This window comes from Populus trichocarpa, chromosome 6, assembly GCF_000002775.5.
Source record: "Populus trichocarpa isolate Nisqually-1 chromosome 6, P.trichocarpa_v4.1, whole genome shotgun sequence".
In the NCBI taxonomy this organism is placed as follows: domain Eukaryota; kingdom Viridiplantae; phylum Streptophyta; class Magnoliopsida; order Malpighiales; family Salicaceae; genus Populus; species Populus trichocarpa.
The window spans coordinates 24,829,071-24,846,643 of NC_037290.2; the positions used below are offsets into that span (position 1 = coordinate 24,829,071).

Consider the following 17,573-nt stretch of genomic DNA (forward strand, 5'->3'; position numbering starts at 1 on the left):
CAACTTTTATATAAAAACAAAATTCAGTACGATCTCTACCTATTATCTCCCTTTTAATTGAGTGTGATAATATTCGATAATCTCTCTAATTTTATTAATTAGAGCCGTAATTATATGGAATTGAGATGAATTCATCTATATATGTTTGAGTTATGAAGATTCGTGAATTATGAGTGTTGATGTTTTCATTTTCAAAGTCATATAAATAGATTTCTTAGATAAATGGAAGAATTTTCTCAAGTTTTTTTCTTTCGTAGTTGTTGGTTTTCTTATAGACTTGTTCTTCTATTTTTTTTATCTTTATTCTATAGCTTTGTTTAAGAGATATTAAGAATTATTTATTTTAGTTCGATGAAACTTATTTAAGAATATACATAAACAACGAGGAGTTATTAAAAAAAAGTCTGTTTACACTAGGCGAGGAATAACAAAGTTTTAAGAATAAAATATTAATCCTTAACGATAATAAAGTTTAAAATCGGAGATCTTCTAAGAATTTCACTTAATTTTTATTATATTTTAACACATTCTTTATCTAATTATCTTTTTAGATATTGTCAATTTCTAGACAATAAAATTACACTTGAATAATTAATTTTTGTGGAATTGAAATTGTTCACGAATATAAAAAATTAAATAAAACTGAATGTTTGTAATATAATTTTTAATTAGAAATTATTTTTTTTATCTCAAGATTATATAACAGAATGTTATAATTATAAAATATTATATATGTATGTTTTATAAAATGGGCCCGATTTGCTGCATGACAAGGTTACAAGCCCATCAAGCCCAAAAGGCCTGGCCATAATAGGATCTCCTGGTGATATTTGAAGAGACTTCCAAGCTGTACTTCTTCCTCGTTCTAAGCCAATCATGAATCTGTACTACGTGTACTCCCAGTTTGTAGCCACCTTAGATATTTCTAATGTCAATGGTCAACGCTCAGTATGTTTCCAAGATATTCTAAAAATCATACCCCCCAAAATAAATAAAAAATGTAAACGATATCATAATTGTTATGATTTTTGATCGGTTTTAAATCCGTATTGTTATATAATTACATTAATTGAGTTAATTTAGCAAAGTCTTATATCAACCGATTTAATTAATTAGATCAAATTAAAAAAAAATTAATTAGATTAATATTCAAAATAATTTAAAATAAAATCTAATTAGATTAATATTTATATCATCAGTCTCCATAATTATAAACTAAATAAAAACTATTAATCAAATCATCTTTTTATTATTTTTAAATTTAATATTTTTATTTTTATTTTTCAAAAGCGTTTTTAAAAAAAATTGAATTTTTTTTACTTTAAATTAATATTTTTTAGTGTTTTCAGATCATTTTGATACGCTGATATTAAAAATATTTTTTTATATTAAAAAAAAACCATTTTAATATATTTTTAAATAAAAAATATTTAAATTTTGTCAATTAAATAAGATGCCACTCACTCGAAGCTAAAATTGGTAAATCTTATTGATGTATTTCAACAATGTTTACTAAGCATATTGTATACATATACGATCCTTTTCCTAAACTGCTTAACAAAATACATGTATGCTATGAAAAATGAAATTGTGTATGTTTTACATGGAGAAGCAACCGTTGCTTCTTTTGATCACAATCACTTTGACGGCCGGAGCATTGTTCTTGGAAAAGCGAACTTCTTCCCACCTCCTATGAGCCGATGGCCTTGGAAGGTTCTCCGGCACAATAGTCTCTAGCGAATTCCGACTCCATGGAGGGCACATTCTCTTGTCACTCCACCTTGGCCCATTCAAGTTTTCTTTTGATTCCACAGCCACCTGCATCTCCCTAGCCATGGCAAGATCTTCACCACCCACTAAACCACCTCCCATTTCAAGTCCAATTATCATGCACGCCGCGCCCAGTACACATCGATTCCTCCACTTTTCATTCTTGAACCTACACGAGGTAAAATGTTCAAAACTAGTGTCTAATTTAGTCATTTTAATTAATGAAGTGGTCTCTGCTGTGAGCAAAATAGCATATTCTTGATATATTCTAGATAATAATTGAGATGAAATGAGGTTTTGACTTACCAGGCAACCTGGGAGTTCTTTGTAGAGGAAGAAGGGAGGGTTGAGCCAGAGCCTGGAGGGGAGAGATTGAGGCGACAAGTAGTTCTGATGGCCATATTCTCTCTTTGGGTATTCTCTTTCAAGGTTCAATTCAACTATTCATGGCGGGTAGATGGTTCAATATATAGAGACAGGAGGAGCCAATAGCTTGGGAGCTGACAAAAATGGCTGCTTGTGTTTGGACACGTGGGTTAGACCGACCCTTGAATCAAGCCACCATTCATTGCTTGCCGTCTTCCACTGTTTGGCGTTTGAGACGCGTGTTGGGAATGGTTTCTTGTAGATCGTAAGATTAGTAGCTCAGGACAAGGCAGTCCTCCTCGCCTGTCACACCACCCTCTATTGCTTGCGAAACTTACACAACCTTTTCCTCTTTTTTTCCTCAAGCATCGCTTTAAATCCTATAGCAAGTTCCAGTTTAATGGGATTGTGTCTTGGTTGGTTACTTCCAATTTTTTTAAAATAAAATTTGTTTATTTTAAATCTTTTAAATAAAATAACGTTGTTTAAATCAAAATAATCTTGTAGGTTTATATTGATAAATCACCAGGTTTATCTTGGGAACTAAGTTAAATATGGCTATTAAAAAACAAGAAGTGTACGAAGTTTGTTATTAAGGTAATATTTGTTTTTTTAATATTTTTTATTTAAAAATATAATAAAAATAATTTGAAAACATAAAAAGTAATATAATTTAAAGTAAAATAAAAAACAATTTTTTTTTTTTTTTGGGTGTGGTTGTATAATAATAATTCGTTGGGTCCAAGACAAGACAGGTTTCATGTTCTTTGTTGGGTTTAGGCCGTTGGATGGATTGGTATTAACTATCCTTGGCATGGGCTTAGAATCTCTTTTGCTCGATTCTTGCATTCTATGGGCCTGCAGGTCTCTTGTTCCTGGGCTGCGTGTATTTTGACTCCGATTCCATCCTCTTGATTAAAGAGATTATTCTCTGTTCAGAAAAAAAAAAAAAAAAAAAAACCCACGATGGCGCTTTCGGCTTGCAGAAACAATTTTTTTTTTTTTTTTTGAGGGTATCAAAGTGAATTTTTATAAAGTTATTGAGTACTTCAATTTTATTTTATTTTTCACAAGAAGAAAAACTTAAATGGGGAGAATTTTTTTTACCGGTGTTCAACAGGTTTCCTTTTATTTTTTTATGTGTTTAAGAAAATGTTTATTTTGAAAAATATTTTTAGTTTTTTTCTATAATTTTAATATGCTGATATTAAAAAATAAAAAATATTTTAATATATTTTCAAGAAAAAAATATTTTACATCACAATACCAAATATGAACTTCTAGTATGGAATGACAAGTCGATCTAGAATCTGACTTTGAATCAAGTTAAAAATACATGTGAAATTAACTCCGTCAAGCCCGAATGACTTGACAAGTAAACCCAATTAAAATATGATTTGATTTTTTTTTTCAAAATGATACCATTTGAATTTTAAAAAAAAATTAAAAAAATATTATTTTAATTGATTCAGATCAACCTGCCTATAATATAAATCGATTCATACATAATAACTTTGCTTTTATCATGAAATCTCTTAAGATATTTTTGTCTTAGAAGATATAGAACCCGTTCATTATTGCGGCAGCATTTAAATTTTAAAGTATTTTTATTTAAAAATATATTAAAATAATAATATTATTTATTTTTAAAATTTATTTTTTATATTAGTTAATCAAAATAATAAAAAACACAAAAAAAATAATCTTTAAAATCACTTTTAAAACATAAAAAGAAACTGCTCATAGAAAATAACCTTTTTAGCATATGGTTAGGTCGATTATACTCCTGAATTCACATGTCTTGTCACTGAATAGCAATGAATGAATGTTAGTTAGCTTAAACGAAGAAACAAAACGCCTACCTCTCTCATTTCTTTACAAATCAAAGTTAGGTCTAACCACCTAGCATGCCCAATTTTCAACATCTTTTTTTGTTATATAAAAAAATTCACCTCGTAAAAAAAAAAAAAGTAATTTAAAATCTGTTTGAAAGTGGGATTATAATTTTTTTAAAAAATATTTTTTCACTAACAAATGTATTAAAATAATATATTTTTTATTTTTAAAAAATTATTTTTGATATCAGCGCATCAAAATAATCTAAAAACATTAAAAAAAATTAATTTGAAGTAAAAAAATAAAATAAAAATTTAATTTTTTTCAAAAACACTTTTGAAATGTAAAATTAAATAAGTTCTTATTTAGCCATGATCTATACCCTTTTAAGGATCGTGTTTTTTAAATTGTAAAAAATATTAAATTAATATTTTTAAATATTTTTCAATCACTTTAACATGTGAATATTAAAAATAAAAGATATAAAAAATAATATTAATATATTTTTAATTAAAAATAATATTAATATATTTTCAATTAATCCAAAATTAAATCTTCATCTTCGTGTTTTTCACGTTACCATCACATCGCAACCCTAAATATAGTTAAATGTCGGTCTAAATTAGCATATAAAATAACAATCAAATCTAACCTAAGTAAAAACGTGCTGTAATTTAACCTCAAATCTAGCTGAAGCAAGGAGACTGTATGCAATGGGGAATTTCAACCACGTGGGTGATTATGAGACAATATTAACAATGCTTTATTATTTTTTTATATAATAATCCATTTTATTTGTCTATATTTTGATTTTTCGCTATCCTGGAATATTTTCTAAACACATTATTAAGTGTTTAGTTTTTTTTTTAATATTATATCCTTTATTAAAATAATATTCATTTTATTTGCACTGACTTAGCTATTGCTCTTTAAATTATTTTTCTCTATAAAAAAATTAAATTAATATATTTTTATATATTTTTTTATGGTTTTAATATACCAATGTAAAAAATAAAAAATATATATATATTTTAGTTAAAAATTATTTTTAAAAAGCATTATATACAATATCCCTTAGAAGATAGGAGCAATCTTAGATGCTATTAAAAAATCAAATTAAAAAATTCATGAACTTGTTTTTGTGTTTCAAAAATGTTTTTGAAAAATATAATTTTTTTTTATTTTTATATTTACTTCAAATTAATATATTTTTGGTGTTTTTAGATTAAAATATTATTTTAATATATTTCCGAATAAAAAACACTTTCAAAAGTAACTACGAACACAATAAAAAAGGACATGAAAGAGTACAATATATACATATAAATAAATAATTTTAACTGGTGCATAAAATAACTTGAAAATACTCATTATGATTAAATAAAAATATAAATAACATGAATGGATTACCAATAACCAATTCATATATAACACATTAGTAAAATCAATGATCATCCTTAATAATAAAAAATAAAAAAATCCCTAAAATAGAAGGTTATATTAGAAGAAACACAACTTTTTGTTAGATATTTTTACCTGAATAAGAAATATTTCAGAATTATTACAATCAAATCGTGAAAATTTAACTTTTAAAAACGATTCACAAATAGCATGTTAAATTCATGGCAAGCAAACATCAAAGATTATTAAAAAATCTGCAGTCAACAAGATAATTAAATAAAAAAAATTGATTTGACAGAGAAAGCCGCACAACCAAATCTGACTGAAAACGACGTCGTCACCGTCCGCCTCTAAAGCCAAACCAACCGTCTCTCTTGACTTCACCATCAGAAGAAAAACAGCACCATCTCGTTTTAAACGCCTGAATCCCCCCCCCCCCTCTCTGCATGGATCACAGTGCAGCAGTGAATTGCTAGAGTCGCGTCCTTCAAAACCCTAGTTTCACCTTAACCCTAACAAATCTCCAAATTGATCTCTCTACCACTCGCATTCTCAAAAAAAGTTCAAATATTTCTACCTCCAACGTTTTATTTCTTCCTGAGTTTACTCAGTGAGTTGCTCAATTAACTGAACTCGGTGAATCAGAGTTTTTGGCCCCCTTTTTTTTATTTGGTGGTGGGTTTTATTAGGAATGTGAAAAAATGGAAGGAAATAATGGGAGTTCGGGTGAAAGTAATAGTAGACCACCAATACCTCTATCTGCTGCTGCTACCACCACCACGACGTCGTGGAGACAGTGTTTTAGCATTGACAGTGTGCCTGTAAGCTGTAAAAAGACTCTGGTTCGTCACCAGTCCCTTGTAAGTTTCTAATTTTTAGACCTTTTTGGCATCTGGGTTTTCGTTTTTTTAGTAAAAACATTTTGGGTTTTGGTTATTGTTTATGTTTTAGTGGCTTAATGGGTTTTGTATGTAAATTGGCAGTGTGTTTTTTTGTTGTTTGAGTAATTAAAGTTTGGTTTTTGATTGGATTGAATTGGTTTGTTTGCTTTGATTCTTTTTTTTTAAAAAAAAATATTTTGTTCTTCTAGTGGCTTTAAGTAACATATTCGTAACAATCACGGGAAGAATTTTTCGGTTAGTGATTTCGGGAATAATGTTTCTGTAAAATTAGCATTATCCGCGTATAGATTATAATATGTGGACGGAATTGGGAAGTTAGAGACTATATTAGTAAGAATTGAAATGAGCTGAGAGAGTTATGTTTTAGCCTGTAGCATATTCTTGCTCTGTTGTTATCAAAATCTTTTTGTTGGATTAGATTTTCTATTATGAACTGTTTTCTTTGACTTTTGTTGGAGTATAAAAGTTTGTAAGTACCGGTGAATGGTGATGTACAGTTCTTTTTGTCAAGGTTTTGACCAGATTTTTGTGCAGGTGAAGACAAAGAAGTTGGATATCTCTGTTAAACCTAACCTTGGTGCAGAAAATCACGATGCAGATTTCGTTCCGATTGTTCGTTCTGGAGCATGGGCGGATATTGGCTTTCGCTCAAGTATGGAAGATGTATACATGTGTGCTGACAATTTTATGAGTGATTATGGACTCAAGAATGCTACTGATGGGCCCAATGCCTTTTATGGGGTACTATTTTCTTTCTCTTAGTTCTACTCATGTTTGCTCATGTGGGATATTCGAGAATGCTACTGGCTGTTCTTTGGTGCAAATGATGTGCGGGATATGCATGATTTTATTAGAGCATTGTCACTTCACATTTATTTATAAATTTTCTCTTATCAAATTTCTTAAAATCTTGCATTTCGCAATATAACACCATTTCAATCAAGTGTATTGCAGGTTGTTATACAAAAGTTGAGGCTCAAAAATAGAACCTTTTGTTTTCGCTTGTGTTGAAGAAACACAATATTTTTATCTTTTCTTCAATTTCTGCTGTCTCAAAGCATAGTTGTAGCATGTTTTTGTGATTATTGTGGCCATGGTAAAACATTATGTTTTTGTGTGGTTGGTTGTGAGTGCAATACTGATGGCATCAATGTCAGTTATGGTGGTGATGAGCATTGGTTCAAGTCGGTTGTGTTTTTGATGAAATGGTGAATGTATTCATGGCAGCAGCTGTGGTTGGGTAGGATTTAATGGTGGTGGATTGTTAAATGCTGGTGCCACTGATTTCAGTCTTTAATGATGGCTGTGTTAGAGGAATGGTGTTATAAAAGATGTTTATGATGTTATTGAATATTGCTAGTGGTGATTGTAATGTGTTGGCAATGGAGGTAATGGTGGTTTTTGTAAGGAGGCAGTGTTGTGCTTACATAATGTGGTAACCTATTACTGATGTTGCAAGTCATGGTTTTGATGTTATTGTTGGTTTTTCATTTCTCACGGGGCACAGATCTGTGTTGATTGTAGTTTTATATCTAGCATTAGTTTGGTGATTGTAATGTTTAGCAATTTAACATAGAGTTTTATATTGATGGTTAGGTGTTTGATGGACATGGTGGAAAGCATGCTGCTGACTTTGCATGCTACCATCTGCCAAGATTCATTGCTGAGGATGAAGACTTTCCGGTGGAGGTTGAGAGGGTCATTGCTTCTGCATTTCTGCAAACTGACTCTGCTTTTGCGAAGGCTTGCTCCCTGGATGCAGCTCTTGCTTCTGGAACCACTGCACTGGCAGCTCTTGTTGTTGGGAGGTTAGCATTTATCCATACACCAACTGTTTTATATGTTACTGGCTATTATTTAATTCTCTTTCTTGGAGCATTGAATGCTCGCTAACCTAGGCTGTGATGCATTCTATTAGTTAGATTGTTAAGAATCTCAATGCTTTATTTCACCAATTACCCTAATATGGAGCTAAGAAGCATGGTAGATATGAGCTATCAAAACCATAGAAGGCTTTTTATGAGCCTGAAATAGGGTTTAGCCATATTCCATATTCAAGGGCAAGCCTCCATCTGGATATTTCTTAGGGAGGCTGATAATGAGTTTTTAGGAGATAAAAAGCTGCAGCTAAATGATTGTAACTTGTAAGGCTTGGCCTTAAGTTCTCTTCTAGAAGTTGGTTTGTGAGAACTGAAAGTTTTTGACTATTTATATGCTATTTGTTTCTGACAACAGGTTGTTAGTTGTGGCAAATGCTGGAGATTGTCGAGCAGTGTTGTGCCGCGGCGGCAATGCCATTGACATGTCTAACGATCACAAACCGACGTGTAGCAAAGAAAGGAAGCGCATTGAGGCATCTGGGGGGTATGTTTATGATGGTTATCTCAATGGACTCCTCAATGTAGCTCGTGCTTTGGGAGACTGGCACATGGAAGGGCTGAAAGGTAGTGGCAGTGATGGTGGGCCATTGAGTGCAGAGCCTGAGCTTATGACTAGACAATTGACAGAGGAAGATGAATTCATCATCATAGGTTGTGATGGGATCTGGGATGTGTTCAGGAGCCAAAACGCTGTGGATTTTGCTAGGCGGAGGCTTCAGGAGCACAATGACCCAGTCATGTGCAGCAAAGATCTTGTTGATGAAGCCTTGAAGAGGAAGAGTGGCGATAATTTAGCTGTTATCGTGGTTTGCTTCCAGTCCGAGCCTCCCCGTAACTTGGTTGCCCCACGCCCAAGGGTTCACAGGAGCATATCCGCCGATGGTTTGAGGGAGTTGCAGAGCTTCTTGGATGACTTGGCAAAATGAGGCAGTTACTGGTTCCTTTTTTTCCCTTTCTTTTTCTAATTTAGAGTTTTAGTTGTAGTTTTAGATATTGATTCAATTGAGTTTCAACTGTAACATATGCGGAGGCAAGCTGATAAACTAAAATCTGTTGCTCTGTTAGAAGTTCCATCTTGTTTCAGCCTTGACAGAGTTGTTCTTTCATGAAGACATTTCGATGTGCGGTATTAAACCTGTTCATCAATCCTAGGCTAATAATATTAATATGGAGCATATACTGAAGTGGTTTGTATTGGGTGTTTGATTTTGTTACGATCTTTGTTCCATCTCTCTCTTCCTCTCAAGTCTGGAACTTTATTTTAGGCTTTTGTTTTAACTTTTAATAATCTCCGAGTCGGAGTGCTGTAACCATGCCTATAAATGCTGGGTTGATATCCTTGTAAACACTCGAGACTTGAGCCTTGAAAAGTCCCCTCAGACTCAGAGAGGACCCCATCATATTTTCCCTCTTCCCCTCTTTTGCAGGAGTCAACTCTCATCATGAATTAGCTTAAGCTGGCCTGGTCAACTTTTATTCACATTTTCAACGGGAGCAAAATTTATGATCAATAGAACAAATAGAACTTGAGATATGATAAATTGTTGATTGGTTTATACATTTATCCATGTAAAAAGGAAGAAAAAACCTCTCATCTTCTCTGGAAGTTAAATGTTCTAATGGAGAACGCAAAGGTGAAGGCAAATAGCACAGACATCCCAACAACTACAATTGCACAGATTCCAACAAAGTCATGCCGAAAGCCGAAATAATTCCTCAAGAAATCTTTCACTGTTTCATCACCCTCTAATTTATCCTCGAGGTCTCCATATTGTGAAGCAATCAATCCATAGAGGGTCCACGAGAACGGACATGCCCAGCAGTACCATCTCCACCAGATAGGAACCCTCTGTTAGAATCAAGAGTTAATCATCTTTAGTCATGTTGTGTTCTTGATATTGATAGGAGGTATAAAAACACATAGGGTAGTGGGAAGTTACCGTCCGAGGAATGATGAATCCTGAGAAAAGGTTCCATATTGCGTAGAATGCGGATGAAACTAAAGAAGCAATGCTGTGGTTTGGCGTGATGGCAACATTCATCATGCCATAGAAAGTCATGTATAATAAGGTGAAATACATGAAAAAGATGTACCAAAAGAACTTGATAGCTGTCCATTCGAAACCGATCATGGAGTACACTATAACTCCATATATAAGAGCCTGGACTAAAGTGTATGGAATTTCAATCATAACCTGCATGGAAAAAAAAATGTTAAGGTGAGGAAACCTCACGGTTGAATTTCCTAGAATCTCGAAACAAGCAAAAAGCTGTTAGTAGTCTCGAATGCAAAAGTCTCATCTAAGTATCTAGTGTTCTGAATTCTGATAGCTCATATTCTCATGCTTGTGTCCTGTATTCGTACAGCATAGCTTTTGATAGATGGATAATGCATTGATGAATGAATCAGTTCGTGCCCAAAAAGACAGAACGGTCGAGTAACGAAACCAATTTACCTGTGCAAAGGCATATGGCAATGCAGAATACATTCCTGCTACTCTTTCTCTGTAAAAGACTGTTCTCTCAATAGCGACAACTGGCTGCACTGATGTAGCATTCTGCACTCCTATGAAAAGAACAGCGGCATACATAGAACCCATCGAATTAAATATATCTTGTTTTCTATTTCTGCAATTCAAGAACATTTCATTTTAGTTGGAGAGCCAGGGAGAGAAGGAGGGCGATTTAGTGCTTATGTAAAGAACATGCTGAACTTCTCTATACCTTTTGGAGCCCAAATTCCAAAATATGGTCCCAAACATTAAAGCTATGACTGTTGTGGATAACAGTCTCACTGCATTGTACGGTGGGTTTCGCCAATATGACCAATGCTGCTTCCATAGGCAAGCCATGCACTGGGTGAAGAAGGACTGTGAATATCGAGTTGGGAAGTATAGATCTTTTGAACCCGGTGGCGGAGCACTTAGCTCTTCGATCAAGGCTTTGTTTCTCCTGAATAATTCACTGAAAATTGTCAATATATAGCCTTGTAACATTATGTGCATCAGAAAATGATGTAGTTCTTGTGAAGCTTCACATAGATTCTTTAAATAATTTTCCAATCATAGCTGTTTTCAGCTCAAAATCTGAGCACAAAATCCACAAAAGTTTCCTTTTGTTTTCTCACCCCTTCTTATTTTGTTAAAAAGAAAAATGAAATGTGAGGTGGTCAGACCTGTATAGTTCTGAGTTCTTGAAGATATCGGTGAAGTTATCATTGAGAACTGCTTCTTGTGCTGCTGAAGTAACCTCCAACATCCAAGTTGCAGGATTGTAACCATCCTTAATCTTTGGAACTCCCTCAATTTCCTTCAAAAGGTTAAAGTCCTCAATATTAGGAATTTAGAAATAAGGAATGTACGATTCAATTATCTTCTCCATCAAGCAAATGATATGCTAACCTCAAAATACTTGATTAGATGGCAAGCATGGCGGCCTACTGGACCCACATAAATTTCCTCACCTCCCCTTTTCAGCAAAAATAGCTAGAACGTGACAATATCAGATTAGAGCCTTTATGAAGAAAATAGAAACGGAAACCGAACCGAAACTGTTTGATAGCTCATTAGCAAGAAAAATATGTCTCACCTCGTCAAAAGCATCAAATATGTCTATGCTTGGCTGGTGTATTGTGCACACTACAGTTCTTCCAGTATCCACTGTGTTCCTCACTGCTCTCATAACTATGGCTGCTGCCCTGGCATCAAGGCCAGATGTTGGCTCATCCATGAAAATTATGGATGGATTAGCAACAAGCTCAACTGCAATCGTCAACCTCTTGCGCTGCTCGGTGGAGAGACCATCCACACCAGGCAATCCAACAAGTGCTTCTCTTAAAGGGTTCAATTCCACAAGTTCCATGACCTCCTCAATGAACATCTGCAACACATTGATTGAATTTACTGTCAATAACCTGACGGCTGAAAAGTTGTAGTCTAGTGTTTTCTATCTAGAATTTATCTCTTCCTATTCACTACAGCGTGCATCCTTGAAGTTGGATGCTTTTACTTTCACCCCTCATCGTTTTCCAATAAAAAGAAGAAAGAAAAGGAAAGAAATGTACCGTTCTTGTTTCCGAATCAACGTCGGGGGAAAGTCGAAGCCATGCGGAATAAACCAAGGATTCATAGACAGTCACATGAGGGGAGTGAATGTCAGTTTGCTCACAGTATCCTGAAATGCGAGCAAATGTTTGCTGGTTCTTTGCATATCCTGATATACTTATTCTTCCATCAATATAACCACCGGTTTTTCTTCCAGATAATACATCCATTAAAGTGGTCTTGCCGGCACCACTAACTCCCATTAGAGCTGTTAGGACTCCTGACCTGAAAGCACCACTGACACCCTTCAAAAGTTCCAGACGATCCTCAGGAATACCTTGAGCCTTCATTTCCTGCAAGTGTGGGGCAAAAGTCAGGATGCACACCTCCGCCAGCATTTCAATAGAATGGTTGTGAAAAGCAAGTAAGATATCTGAACATTAAAGTATTTTCAAATTTAGAGACTTCCAACAGATTCAGAAACTTTTCATGCGATGAAACTGGGAGAATTACTTAGAGAATGAATTCATCCATTTTGTCTGCAACTCCTGAAATTTTAGCATTTAATTGTTCTTTAAGCTTGCTAATATTTACATTGTTGCTTCATAATTAAAGCCTTAAGGTACCTGCGGCATGTCTACCGAATATCTTATTTCTTCGAAAGTGATAGAAAGCGGTTGAAAAGGGAGAACCATTCCTCGCTTATTTTGATTGGCATCACCAAGGCTAGGCATTCTTAAAGATGGTGCCCTAGCTGACGAATTTGTTTTGCTGTCTTTCCCTCTTTCTGCAATGTTTCAAGGAAGCTTAACTTATAGCTTGCATCATACAAGATACAAAAGCAACGTATCTATGTACGAGAGTCTTGTGACTTACCTGAAGAGCTCTTTCCTCTTGTTGATAGTTCAATAAAATTTCCAGTTCTGTTGGCATCTCTTTCAGCCAAGGCCTCTTTTGATAAAATTGCCTGAGGCTTCCCAAATGCTGCAATCAGTTCAATCATCAGAACCGCAGGCTCAACTTTCAAAACTGGACATGTAAAATGCAGATATACTCACGGTTGAGATATTTTAGAGCCAAGGTGAAAAGGAAGTTGAAAAGCAAGGTATATCCTATCAAAGCTCCTACTCCAATCCAATACCAACGTGCTTCTGGAAAAACTCCACGAGACTTCAATAAAGTAACTCCTAATGACTCTGTTGAACTAGGAGGAATCTGCGGCGCAAAGATATTTCCATGTTATTAGTATTAGCTGAAGCATTTTCTTTGAGTCTTCAATATATACTCTTGTCGGAGTTCAAGAACATGAATCTTACATGTCTCCAACTATTCCCAAGAAATTCATTGACAGACACGGCGTTCTGCACATACATTAACGGCGAGACCCAGTACCCCCATATCCACCAGGACTTCACATTATCTAATACAAAAGAATATAGGGTTCATCATCAGAATTTAATCTCATCACACTAAACAAAATAAATGAGAGTAAATGTTTCCAAGTCACCTCTTGATAAGATGAATCCTCCCATAACTAGTACAGCAAGCAATGCAAATGAACCAACATTGTTGGCCACGATTACGTTCCTTCCTAGTGCTCCCATCATTCGGAAGAGCCCAGATGACATCTGGTTAGCCAATACGAATATCAAGTACTGCTTGAAAAACCTGCCACGAAAGGTTTTTCAGCAAATTCTGGAACCTGAAGTCCAAGGACTTGAAACAAATTCATTGACAAGTTCAATTTCCCCACCTTCCAATGTTTGGATCAAAGCCTACAGCATAATATGTCATGGTGGTCCATATGGCAACTTCTACAAAGGTGATTGGGATCTTGAGAATCCATGTAGGTATGGCATATGCCCATGGAGGATAGAAGAGAAGGTCTCTTTGCTTGTAAAAAACAGGAAGCTTCATGATGGTCATGACAAGCTCTGAAAAGCCATTGAACATAATGACAATGATAGCAAAGAAAAGAGCACCGATATAAATCCCACCATCCGTTATTGTGTTGCGGTGCATCTCCGTTCTTAGAAATACTGTCATTGCTATGGAAGCTAAAAGAATAAGCTGAAAATGAAGGAAGAACTTATTATTGTCACAACAGTGAAGAGCTCAAAGTTTATTCTAGTTTTTGAATATATGCAGATCCTTGAGAACACAGAATATGGCTATAATTTCAGAAAACAAGAAGAAGAATGCTCACTTGTGTGAATTTGAAAATGTAGACAAATGAGTTCCTTTTCATGAGCAAAAATTCTCTTGAAATGCAAGCTTTCAAGAGTTCCTTCTTGCTGACACCATATTTCTCAGTTGATAGAGCAGAAGGGTGGCTTTTGGACTTGTCAAATGGTATAGCAAGTTCATCACCTAGTTTTCGACCAATATGAAATGATTGGAATGCTTCAGAAAACTCCTTGGCTGAAACAAAGCTGTAAGGCTGATCTCTACTTGCCCAGTACTGCTCTTGATCTTTCCTTGATGTCACCTGTTCCATTTCACCAGAAAAGGTTGATAAACAAGCTCAAAGCTGCTCAAAGATCGGCAAGGGAAACATAATATTTGAAGTTATAGCTAGTATTACTTCTTGTAAGAAGTCAGCAACTCCTTTCCTCTCCGGACATTTAAAACCCAATGATTCAAAGAATTCAAGAACATTTTCACGTGGACCTTGGTACACAATTAGTCCATCTGACAGAAGAATTACGTCATCGAAAAGATCATAGGTTTCTGGTGCTGGTTGAAGTAGAGAGATGAGAGTAGTTCCATTGAGGATGTGTGTTGTTTGCCTGAGTGAGTTCACTATTTGGAATGTTGTTGAACTGTCCAAACCAGTTGATATCTCGTCCATGAAAAGTGCTCTTGCTGGTCCAACTAACATCTCACCTACATCACATAGACCAGAAGATACTCAGGTATGGCTTATGCTCATAAAGACTATTGCCAACAATACCAAAAAAATTGCCTAATGTTTTACCTGTAGTGAGTCGCTTCTTTTGTCCACCGGAGATGCCTCGTATCATTTCATCGCCCACCATGGTATCAGCACATATATCAAGTCCTGTAATCTGTGAATTTGTAAAAGCCGAAAGATTAGTTATATCCATATTTGTAATCCTGCAACTCACTGACCTAATTAGATTTGCAGCAAGTACCTTGAGAATATAATATGTTGTCACACTAGTCTCTTGCCCTTCTAGTGCTGCTGCCTGCAGAATCCAAATATTTAGAGCATATTTTAACGGTGAAAACTCTATTCTCACTATGATTATGGACTCAATTCTATCGCCATCCTTCCTCACCTTCATGTAAATATCAAGGTCAGGATCTGGTTTTATATTTGCTTCTTTCTCCCTTCTTGATAATTCAGTTAACATCTCTACACAATTTCAGAATCCCGCAGTAAATTAATTTCAAACCCTTTATTAATCAAACAACTGATGTGTTGAAACAATGGTGCATCACTGACCGTAACGCGGTCCGACACCCTGACATCTCGCAGAGAAAGACAGTGTTTCTCTCACAGTCATTTCTCCTATATGAAGATCAAATTGACTAATGTAAGCTGATGTCCTCTGTGGTACAAACTCTTCCATCCCATGTCCATTGTAAGTAACACTTCCTGAACACTGAAATTTCACAAATATCAAGGTCAGGTCATATACAAGGCAAAATAATTTCTTGAAAACAAATACGAAAATCCCTATCTCCTTACCTGCAAATCTTTACCAAGTTTTCCAGCCAAAGCCATTAGTAAAGTGGTCTTGCCTGAGCTTGGAGGGCCTAAAAGCAGTGTCATTCTGCAAGATTTGAATGAACTAATGTGAGGAACCAACCATTTTGCAGAATTTGCTGTATAAAAACACTGCTAACTTAATGTTTTACTGACCTACGAGGCTTGATGATTCCACTGACATCACGAAGAATGGGAAATGGCTGCTTTCTACTTGGAAGTAAGTGAAGAAAACTCAAGAACCCCTTTGAAGAGAGGAAGAATACAGAGCAACCAATGAGTTCAATTCACAGATAACAAATTTTGGTCAAGTAAAATAGATAAGCAAGCTAGTATGATTTCTGTAACTTTTGTACCTCTAACATGTTAGCAGAGAAGTTTAATATTGTAGGCAACGCTCTACCTCCTACATAAGCTTCTGCCTCAACATTCAAATGTTCGAACCTGACTTCAATTGTTGGAATTTCCAGTTCAACTCTGAAGAAAAAGGCCAAATTGATCAAAAAAAGAAAAGAAAATCTTCAGAAACTGAGATGAAATTGAAGTTTGAAGAACCAATACCTGTCAATCCTTTCTTTGAGCTTCAACAAGAACCTCTCATTATCTTCTTCAGCAATCTTAACAAGCCTCTCTAACAAATCCCTTTTCTCTACTAAACCAAGGTTCATAATATCAATCTCTCTTGCTTTACCTTCTTCTTCAGTTAAAATACCTCTTGTCAAACGTAAATAAGTAGGGAGTTTCTCTAAAGCAGCCCATTTTAGAGCTTCTTCATCATCTTCATCACGAGAAGACCTTGAAAAAACTTCAGGGATACTATTCCTCCATTTATTAGAAGAAGTGCTTAAACGTGCACTACTTACTCTGTATATATCACCAGCACCATCCATTTTTTTAGTTTCTTTATCAAAATGTTGCTACTATCATTCAAACATGAAGAAGCAAGAGCAACTTTTGAATTTTTCTTCAAGTTTCATGCAAGAAAAACCAGACAGATATGAACTTTGTACCCGAAGCACTTTGGTCAGTTGGTTTGAATATGGTATGGGTTCTCTGTCTTCTCTACCTTAAAGCGTTTATGGAGGAGACAGTAGAGACAACAACGTGAGTTTCTTCTCTGTCCTTTCAGTTGAAGAATTGATGGGGTTTGTAATTTTTTGAGAGGCTTAGTGTCAAGAAATGGTATATATATAGACACACCAAGATTTATAATGTGTATTTAGTATTATGGTATAATTTATTTTTCACTTAAAAATACTTAAAAATATTTAAAAAATATTAATTTAATATTTTTTCATGTCAAATATATTTTTAAAATACATCCAAATATAATACTTTAGTGCATATATAGTTTTTAAAATCATGGTTTAATACTCTTCAATTAGTTTTGGCACTTCCGTTCATGCAAAGCCATGCATCCACAATTACAAAACTTATTTTTAAAAACTATTTAAAAAAAATTATTATTCTAAAAATAACTTACTGCCTGCAAATTTATAAATTTTCTAACTCTTCAACTAAACTAGAAAAAAAAAAGATAGATCAATTTATTTTTATTTTAAAAATACCTAAAAAACTATATACGAGCTAATAAATTTTTTTAGTTTTATGTTGATTTCAAGTTCTAAGGTGTTTCTTTTTT

General features: G+C 34.3%; 3 protein-coding genes across 3 annotated transcripts; 1 reads left to right on the top strand and 2 right to left on the bottom strand.

Annotated features, from left to right (window-relative positions):
* Positions 1-1,464: 1,464 nt before the first annotated feature.
* LOC7495748 (protein CHLOROPLAST VESICULATION) lies at positions 1,465-2,497 on the bottom strand. The gene is made up of 2 exons (XM_002309559.4): positions 2,077-2,497; positions 1,465-1,939 (listed from the first exon to the last, which is right to left on the bottom strand). Exons 1-2 carry the CDS (start codon positions 2,169-2,171, stop codon positions 1,600-1,602), a joined length of 435 nt encoding a protein of 144 aa, XP_002309595.1. The 5' UTR covers positions 2,172-2,497; the 3' UTR covers positions 1,465-1,599.
* A 3,244-nt stretch (positions 2,498-5,741) lies between these two features.
* On the top strand, positions 5,742-9,339 carry LOC7495749 (probable protein phosphatase 2C 22). The gene is made up of 4 exons (XM_002308602.4): positions 5,742-6,233; positions 6,810-7,016; positions 7,872-8,083; positions 8,511-9,339. The coding sequence occupies exons 1-4, from the start codon at positions 6,075-6,077 to the stop codon at positions 9,079-9,081; spliced, it is 1,149 nt and encodes a 382-aa protein (XP_002308638.2). The 5' UTR covers positions 5,742-6,074; the 3' UTR covers positions 9,082-9,339.
* A 316-nt stretch (positions 9,340-9,655) lies between these two features.
* LOC7471566 (pleiotropic drug resistance protein 1) lies at positions 9,656-17,083 on the bottom strand. The gene is made up of 24 exons (XM_024604414.2): positions 16,493-17,083; positions 16,288-16,408; positions 16,088-16,176; positions 15,914-15,998; positions 15,668-15,827; positions 15,501-15,577; positions 15,354-15,407; positions 15,176-15,266; positions 14,783-15,084; positions 14,405-14,686; positions 13,952-14,268; positions 13,706-13,866; positions 13,515-13,618; positions 13,257-13,413; positions 13,075-13,182; positions 12,825-12,985; positions 12,219-12,551; positions 11,744-12,034; positions 11,557-11,640; positions 11,331-11,464; positions 10,880-11,107; positions 10,612-10,783; positions 10,096-10,350; positions 9,656-10,004 (listed from the first exon to the last, which is right to left on the bottom strand). Exons 1-24 carry the CDS (start codon positions 16,819-16,821, stop codon positions 9,747-9,749), a joined length of 4,353 nt encoding a protein of 1,450 aa, XP_024460182.2. The 5' UTR covers positions 16,822-17,083; the 3' UTR covers positions 9,656-9,746.
* Between the last annotated feature and the right edge of the window lie 490 nt (positions 17,084-17,573).

Excerpts from the sequence above, each read along its gene's own strand:
- LOC7495748 (XM_002309559.4), bottom strand. The coding sequence starts at position 2,171 with ATGGCCATCAGAACTACTTGTCGCCTCAATCTCTCCCCTCCAGGCTCT. Across the intron at positions 1,940-2,076 it reads AAGAACTCCCAGGTTGCCTG|GTTCAAGAATGAAAAGTGGA; the intron begins GTAAGTCAAAAC and ends TACCTCGTGTAG.
- LOC7495749 (XM_002308602.4), top strand. The coding sequence starts at position 6,075 with ATGGAAGGAAATAATGGGAGTTCGGGTGAAAGTAATAGTAGACCACCA. Across the intron at positions 6,234-6,809 it reads TGGTTCGTCACCAGTCCCTT|GTGAAGACAAAGAAGTTGGA; the intron begins GTAAGTTTCTAA and ends ATTTTTGTGCAG. Across the intron at positions 8,084-8,510 it reads GCAGCTCTTGTTGTTGGGAG|GTTGTTAGTTGTGGCAAATG; the intron begins GTTAGCATTTAT and ends TTCTGACAACAG.
- LOC7471566 (XM_024604414.2), bottom strand. The coding sequence starts at position 16,821 with ATGGATGGTGCTGGTGATATATACAGAGTAAGTAGTGCACGTTTAAGC. Across the intron at positions 16,177-16,287 it reads TCTCTGCTAACATGTTAGAG|GGGTTCTTGAGTTTTCTTCA; the intron begins GTACAAAAGTTA and ends CTCTCTTCAAAG. Across the intron at positions 10,005-10,095 it reads GATTCATCATTCCTCGGACG|AGGGTTCCTATCTGGTGGAG; the intron begins GTAACTTCCCAC and ends TGATTCTAACAG.